This window comes from Coffea arabica, chromosome 3e (assembly GCF_036785885.1).
Source record: "Coffea arabica cultivar ET-39 chromosome 3e, Coffea Arabica ET-39 HiFi, whole genome shotgun sequence".
NCBI lineage: Eukaryota > Viridiplantae > Streptophyta > Magnoliopsida > Gentianales > Rubiaceae > Coffea > Coffea arabica.
The window spans coordinates 21,285,739-21,294,246 of record NC_092315.1 but is presented as its reverse complement, the minus strand read 5'-3'; the positions used below and the strand labels follow the sequence as shown (position 1 = coordinate 21,294,246).

The window sequence follows — 8,508 nt, the reverse complement described above, 5'->3', positions numbered from 1 at the left end:
AAACCAACTAGAATATTATGAGCTAGAATTTGAGCGATCAAAACCCATTTTTGCCTAGGATTTTCTTGCTTCCCATGCTTAAATAGTACGGGACACCTCATCACTGAATTTTTATCATGAAAAGCAGCTGTAAAAATGGATCTAGAGGATCAAATTTTGCCACAAAAAATTAGCTTTATATCCACTATTGACATGAGGGTTTTAGGAGGTTTGTTCCATATAAAAGGTTTTAAATGCAGTCTTAGAGGAAAAGAAACAAAGAGGAGGCGGCGGAAAACAAAGAAAAGGGGAAAAAACAAAGAAAACATAGAGAGAAAGGAAGGAAAAAATAGCAGAAAAATTCTGAGTCAAGATTGATCATCCTGTCTCCTTCATGAGCGAAATCCAATCTTAGGCTTAGTTTGGGAGTTTATGAAGGAAGAGAAAAGAAAAGAAAAGATAGCTTAGGAAAGAAAGGAAGAGAAGGGAAAAGATGCATATTTCGTTTGGGAGTTTAATGAAAGAAAAGAAAAGAAATCTCTTTCTCTTATTTGAGAGTTGGAGAGATATGAAAAGAAAGGATTTTATGAGAACACAACTTTACATATTTGCCCTTTCTATTTGTAAATCAAAGTCCAAAAATTAGCTTTTTTGTTCCCATAAATAGAATATTTGGACAAGACAAATTTCTAAAACAATTGCATATGCATTCCCACAAGGTGAATAATACAACAAATTTCTTGCTGGATTTCGATTCTCTTGCATGCATGTAAATCGCCTCAAGTTTACCAGTAATTATTCGATTATCTCAATCTTCACTTCTTCACCACTTGATCCATCCTAATGTTTATAAAATTTTATTTGTTGATGGTTAATGCACTGACAAGCATGACGTTTGGCATTTAATATTGAAAGTTTTCATCATTTGATTTTTTTTTTTTTAAAGAAAAATCATTCCAATAAACGTATTTGAGAGTCAAATATCAAATAAGAACTTGGGACTCTCAAATAGCCAATACGTTTGCAATAGCCTGGGAACTTTGGCTCAACTTGGGACTCTCAAATAGCCAATACGTTTGCAATAGCCTGGGGACTTTGGCTCAACTCCAGAGTAACCACATCCCAAACATATAAACATAGATAAAATATTTTTCTAAAAAAAGAAAGAGACTTTGGTTGTTAGCAAGAACCAATAAGTATGTTTATTGGTTGAAATACAATATTACATCCCAAACATATAAACATAGATAAAATATTTTTCTCAAAAAAGAAAGACACTTTGGTTGTTAGCAAGAACCAATAAGTGTGTTTATTGGTTGAAAGACAATATTACTAAGTGTGTTTACTCTGGAGTTGAGCTGGTACCATAAAATACATAAACAAGATATACGTGGAATGCAACCCAAGTCAATAAAATGCCATGCAACCAAGTGTACTCAAAATATACATAAACCAGGTTTACATGGAATTCAACTAGATTTCTTGTAGCATTCATATTTCCGAAATTCACATGAGCATTTACTCCTGATACAAAATAATTCTATCAATTTCTAAACAAAAATACACCCAATGATCTACATATTTTCAAAACATGAAATGTCTAGTGAGTAATTGGAATCATCTCCAATTTCCAAAACTAGCTTATATCTTCAAAAGTATTTCGAACATCTGATAACATGCTCATGTAGACAAAAGTGGCTAAAATCCATTCATCAATTTGTTCAAAATATTCCTACGCCTTTCCGATGGGCACCCAAAGAAGCTTCTTACTTTCTCGGTGTTTTGACAAAGGAACACATAATAATCATCAATCAGGTCTGTCTCAACTCCAATATTAACAAGTTCATCATAAATCTCTTTCTCTGAATATACCCGTGGCCTAGATTTTTCAAGAATAGTATTACCTTCTCTTAGTGCATCAGCAACATTGTGAAGTGCACCCTTCAAACTTTCAAATTCTTCATCACATGTGACTTTTCTTTTCTTACCTTGTGTTGCTGTTGTACCTTGAGATTGTTTGTTGTTACATGCCTTTGATCGTTGTGCATCCAACTCCTTACTTGAATTATTGAAGTTCTCTAGACTGATCTCATTTTGACATAGCATGTCGTCAATCTCAATAATACTTTCAAACTGCACTCCATTTGGTTCATTCATCCAACGCATACGTTTCTCTTTCGCTGTTTCAGCACCCTGTCCTGTTGCCCTATCTTTAGCAAAAAGTTCTTCTAAGCTGTCATAATGGTTGATAACTTTAGTCTTCCACCTTATAGCTTCAGGTTTTTCCTAAGAACATGAAAGAAATTTGAAAAACAAGCATCATTTCAATGATAAAATAAAAAGCAATAAAGAAAGTAAAACTGTCAAGCTAGCATATACCTGTAGAAGTTGTTCCCAAACTTCAGGTTCAGCGCACCAAGTTTTTGTGAATGGATTCCAAGAAAAACCACTCAATTTTCCATTTCTAAAGAAATCATAGGACTCCTTGAAGTGTTCCTTGAGTGTCTTCAATCGATTCTTCAAATGGCTTTTGGTAAATTCTATTCCAAGTTTCTTCTTCAACTCATTGATAATATTATTGTATGCAGTTGGTGTAAAAGTTCCGTCCACACGAAATCCTTTATAATGCTGATCCAAAAGGGCCTGAATGACGACTTCATCCATTGCTAGAGTCCATTTCATGTTTTCCTTCATAATGCTTGGATCTTTCTTCATGCTTTTCAAGTACACAAACTATATTTGTAGAAGAAAACATAACAAGAACAGAATTTATGTACGTGCAAAATAACAGTTTTATATTAATTCTATTATGAATACATGGTTCTATAGATCCAAAAACATACAAAATCATATTAGACAAAAGAAGATTCATGTGGCAATTTGCATTTATAAACTCACACTACTAATATAAGAGTACAAGTTAACAAAAGAAGGATCACATGACCACTTAAACAAAAGAAATTAGCATCAAGTCAAGTTATCATAGTATATAATCATTCCACATTTGCATTGCTATTTCATTCCTTAAACTCTCTCCTTGAGCATGATCTTTTTCAGCAGATATATCGCCACTTTCTTCCTCCGATGGAGATTGACGTGCCAATTCCTCATCCACTTCATTAATGTACTCCAAGTCAGGATCAAACTCCATGAGAAAATCATGTAATATACAACAAACAAGCACAATTTGTGATTGTATTTCAACACTATAAGTTGGTTGAGTATCTCCAATGATTGGAAACCTTTTTTTCAAGACACCAAATGCTCTCTCAATTGCATTACGCAATGATGAATGTCGCAAATTGAATAGTTCTCGAAAGTTTTGCGGTTGTTGACTTGAGTATTCCTTCAAGTGATACCTTACATTTCTATAAGGTGTAAGAAGTCCCCTTCTCAACATGAATCCAGCATCAACAAGATAATATTTACCTATACAAATATCAAATAGTTACTACTTAATTAAATGCACTAAGAATAATTAACTAAGTATTACCATTAGGAATGATTAATTTATCTTCTCTAGTGAGCGCATTTTTTATGATCCTCGAATCCGATGCAGTTCCCTCCCAACCGGGTAGAACATATGTGAATTTCATATTCAAAGAACATGCAGCTAGCACATTTTGTGTTGGATGCTCTTTTCTACCACGATATTTTGCCGCATCAACGCTGGACACTTTAACGCGAACATGGGTTCCATCAATTGCACCCACACAATCCTGATAGTTATACACTATGTTAAAATATAATTTCTATATGAATTTACAATTTTTAAAACAAGGTGTCGAAAAATTGATATCACCTTAAAATATGGATAAAATCTTGCACTATTAAGTATTTCCGGAGGAACTTGTTCTCCCGTAGGCTGGTGAAGAAATTGATCCTCCAATGCTATAACTGCTCGTAAAACTCTATGAAAATGACGACTAACAGTTTCTCCGGAACGACGATAAAAGTATGACATTGTGATATTTTTTGAGGGAATTGTTAATATATGGAGAAATTTAACAACTTGCTCTTGCACCGTGGCTCTTTGAGTAGGTTGTAGACCACCATGTGTTTGCAATAAGTCACATAAGTGCCTAAAAGTTTCTGGCCCCATACGGATAACCTTACTCAAATATCCATTTGTACTAAGTTGCATCAATAATTCCTCTCGTACTAAATGACATTGTGCAGACCGATATCCAATGGGTCGATCAACATAACTTGCATGACTTAGTTTTCGAGCAAGTATCATCTTTATTACATGACAAACAATTTCAGTAGCAACCAATTGTCGCTTCCTTTGTTGAATGTCAAATTCTCCATCGACTTCATTTTGTTCCTTATCCATCTAAAAAGATTTGTAATAGGATACTAAATTTACGAATGAATAGATAATTAAAAAATAGATTTTATTTATTTACAAAGGTTATGGCATCATTATCAAGTACAATGCTAAAACTCTAAATATCAAGTACAATGCTAAAATTCTAAATATCAATAGAAGAAGGAGTTCTTTAATAGTAATGTTTTTAAAGTGTTGACATAATCTATAGTAAATAATAAGAATAATGTAACATCCTAATACATAAAAGATGTTTTTAAATGAAGGTATTGAAACATAAATACTATTTTGTCTATTCAAACTTTATTGAAAAATTCTTCTTACTCTAAATGAAGTTGATCAGGCAATATAAATGATGGTCAGTCCTAGGTTCAGTTCATACATTGCATAGAGAGAGAGAGAGAGAGAGAGAGAGAGAGAGAGAGATGTTTGTGCATTGTGTCTCTATGTTTGGGCAGGCTACAGAGAGTTGGGGTCTCGGTACGGCTTGGTTTGGCTGCATGTCAAGAACCAATATCAAGAAAAGCAATGTGGTGCCTTTGAAGGTGTAATGTTCCCTTGGGATTTTGCACGTACATAATTTGTATGACCATTATAGCACTCAATTCTTGTGAAACTTTTTTTTTGCACCGTGAGTATCTATTAACAATGTAGGATTCAAAGTTTTTTTTTTATCTACTATATTGTATACTTGATTAATTTATTTGTAATAACAGAGCAAGGTATGAAAATTTAAAGAATGTGTCAAGTTTGTCGAACTCTGTGGGTTTGAGATAATTGAATTCCGAATTTTTGTACCTACCTAAAGACAAAGTTTACATGGCCAGACTTGCAGAAGCTTCGGCAGTTTTAAACTTTACTATTACCAATCCTTACTTTGGACTGTTTTCAAGGCAATTTAAGGCTTATTATATACCCAGGATCGTAACTTGAGCAGGGACAAGCATGAAACCTCTTGGGGATGATGAATAAGGAGATCTCTAATTTTGTTTTTGAACATCAGCCTCCATTCAAAACAATACTTCTAGTATTACTATCTTTGTAATCATTTCAAAGAAACATGCATTATTACAATAAAAGAGGCTAACATATTGTTTATGGACTCTGTGTTGATCATTTTACACTTTGAAGCTTACACAGGCAAATAAACAAACATAATGTATGCATTTAAATTTCATATTCATGTATCACCACCGAAACTTACATGTACCATAACCATGCAAGATATAATCACAAATTAATAATATAAAGATCAAGATTTCCCGCAGACAAGAATTTTATACAGAAAGTGAACAAAAAAATTTAGAATATAAACAATAACAATCTACACAAAAAAATGCTTTTTCCATAATTTTCTAAAGAAGATTGAGCAAAGAAAGAAAGAAAGAAGAGATTGAGTCAAAGAAATACCTGTTATTGAATTGTAGGTGTTGAACGGAAGAAAGCCAAGTGAATCCAGTTGGAAGTATTGAAAGTAAGAACTGAGAAAAAGATGAATCGGTGGTTTTACAAATGACCTTTAGGATATATTGGGAATAATAAATTTTTGTATCAGCTTTTAAGGGACAAAAATGTCATATTAAAAATACCTTTTGCCGCCTAACAAGTTTCCGTCCATTTCTTCCCACTTTTGGGCGGAAAAATTTTCACCAATTGGAAGGGGTCCTATCCGTTCATTTCCCTTCTTTTCTGTCCATGGTAAAACTCCCAAATGAAGGAAATGGTACGGCTTTCTCTCTGGTCACTTTCTTTTCTGTCCTTTTCTCTCCATCCAAAGGAAGCCTTAACTTAAGTCGTTTAGGTGAATTCTTCATTTTTGTGCTATCTACACTTGAAAAGGCACAACTTTCATTTAGAAAACCCCTTGAAAAAAATGCTTGCAAGCCTCTCGAATCAAGGCCCCAAGTCATCCGCTCACCAGTACTTGAACTTTCCGTAGCGGAAATTTGTTCCCTCAGTTCCAGCATTTTGGAGCATTTCCCTTGAAATTTCTCGCATTGATTTGTGTTCACCAACATCATCAGGTAACCTAGTTCATCCCTTTCTTGTCACCTATGCTTAGATTCGTACCAAAGGCGTCAAAAATTTGCTGCACATGCTTATTTTCTTTTCATTTGTTGTTTCTCTTTCCTGTTGCATTATTTGGGTTAGATTTATCTCACATAATTTTGTTTGAATATTTCGTATAGATGTGGAAATCTCATTTGGGATGTATAAACTGTCTATTTGAAAGTTGATGTGGGGTTTGTTGCGATCATTCTTGTACATTTCCTAAAATCTCCTGGAACAGCAAGGAAGAGTTGCATAGAGCTTCGACCCAGGCTGTATGGATTTTTTAAAAATTGTGACTTAACCTCTCAATTTCTGCCTAATTGAACTGTGGCCCAAAATCTAAAAAAATAAATCAATTTTTGCCTCTTTTAAGCTTTAATCTTCTTTTGCATGTTTTAAGTGGATTTTTGGGTAGATTATTTCTAGGTTTTAAGGTGTAATTAGGGTTTAATAATCTTTTTTAGGTAAGTTAATATCTTGTTGGGTTAGGTTCTTGGGTTGAGAATAATTTTAGTTGGGTCTTTGTTTTATTTTTTTGGGTTTTGGCATTGGATTATGGAGGTTAAAACCCAACCTTTTGATTGGGTTTTGCTTGGCTTAAAAGGGCAGGCTCGCCCACCCTTTTTTTTAGGGCTTTTCGTCGAGCTAAATAGCTTTTGGCCGAAGGAAAAGGAAAAATGGCCCATCGGCCCGTTTTTCTTAAGAAATTTGGTAACGAAATTACATTTCAATCCCCAATCTTCCAAGTATTTTCACTGTGGATCTAAAAACTTTAGATTTCTCTCAATTAGGTTCCTAATTTAATTGCAATTTGGTCCCTAAACTTTATTTTTTTTATTTTGACCTCAATTTTTGTAATAATTATAATTTGATCCCAAAAACTTTCTTAATTTTTGCAGTTGGGTTTCTGATAGTTTCGATTTCTTAAATATAAGTTATTTATCTTCTTTAATTATTAATTATACTTCATTTAAATGCTTTAATTTATAATTTATTTGTTAATTAAATTGGTGTCTTAACCATTTTGTTGATTTTTAAAGTATAAATAGGGCAAATTTCACCTCATTTAACCACTATTTCAAGGGAGGTACTTTCTTTTATTATTTTAAATTCTCTTATGTGCTTATATGTGCTTTTTATATATAATTGCATGTTTTGAATGCTTTTTCCTTTAATTACCCATTTTATTCATTTTAAGTTTCATTTATTATATTTAATTTTGATGATTATTTGAGAGGCACATAAATGCCAAGTTGTAATAGATAGATATTCAAGACATATATTTAGCTAAGCTATGTAATAGATAGGTTTTAATTTTACCAAAAATATAATTAGTTAGATGAATGTAATAGTTAAGTTATTATTGTTTAAATTCCCCCTTAAATTGTAGTTAGGGTCCCAAATGTAATAGTTAGGTCTTTATGTGTGTTTTTATGTTTGTGTGTTTATGTGTTTATTCACTTTTTTTAGGGTTTTGCATTTAGATATGATGCATACGTGCTATATGCTCTATGTGTTTTATATGTTTACTTATTTTAATTATGTTTTATATAATTTATTTAGTTATAATAAATGCATGACGTCACCATACTAGTCCAACGCTAGTTGTGCCCTCTCCTCCCAATTTTTACTAATCTAACGCTAGAGAGGACTTATAGACATGGGTTAGTCCAACACTAGACCCTTTAGACCGTTCTCGTGCTAGATTCACATTCTTTGTGTAACATTCATCGCATTTCATACATGTTTTTCATTTTTAGGATCTTTTCTCATTTTGCATGATATTTCCTTTATATATTATCTCCCTTATCCTTATTTGCGCGAAATATAACATTTAGATTTGCATTTCATTTAGAAAATTAGAAGTAGGCTAGGCCATTTGCTTAATTAGGTTAGGAGAGTCACCTTTTAAATATGAAAAATAAATGAGTGTAGCTTCTTAACCTTAGCATGCTTTCATTCCCTCTATAAAAAGGAAAATTAAGTCACGAATCTTAGTCCCTCATACCCGTTATGTTGTATTTTTCTCTTTTAGGTCATGTATATTTACATATCATAATTCTTCTTTTCTTCGAGTCTCATTTTTTACATATTCGTGACCTCTTCTAAGAATTATTTTGGGCGTCATAATTAATGTGATTTGCACC

General features: G+C 32.9%; 1 protein-coding gene and 1 long non-coding RNA gene across 5 annotated transcripts; one reads left to right on the top strand and one right to left on the bottom strand.

Moving 5' to 3' along the window:
* Positions 1 to 1,423: 1,423 nt before the first annotated feature.
* Positions 1,424 to 6,565, bottom strand: LOC113736663 (uncharacterized). 4 transcript variants are annotated; one of them, XM_072083318.1, is made up of 5 exons: positions 5,899 to 6,097; positions 5,720 to 5,790; positions 3,782 to 3,876; positions 3,473 to 3,698; positions 2,865 to 3,408 (listed from the first exon to the last, which is right to left on the bottom strand). In XM_072083318.1, the coding sequence occupies exons 1-5, from the start codon at positions 5,925 to 5,927 to the stop codon at positions 2,960 to 2,962; spliced, it is 870 nt and encodes a 289-aa protein (XP_071939419.1). In that variant the 5' UTR covers positions 5,928 to 6,097; the 3' UTR covers positions 2,865 to 2,959. The 4 variants fall into 4 exon arrangements, with proteins under 4 accessions (XP_071939418.1, XP_027120491.2, XP_071939419.1 ...); XM_027263730.2 differs by having other exon boundaries at positions 3,782 to 4,315; positions 5,899 to 6,089; XM_072083317.1 differs by lacking the exons at positions 2,865 to 3,408; positions 3,473 to 3,698; positions 3,782 to 3,876 and adding exons at positions 1,424 to 2,265; positions 2,359 to 2,712 and having other exon boundaries at positions 5,899 to 6,565.
* On the top strand, positions 6,195 to 7,830 carry LOC140038241 (uncharacterized). The gene is made up of 2 exons (XR_011842053.1): positions 6,195 to 6,333; positions 6,499 to 7,830. It is a non-coding gene; the product is annotated as an uncharacterized lncRNA (long non-coding RNA).
* Positions 7,831 to 8,508: the final 678 nt, after the last annotated feature.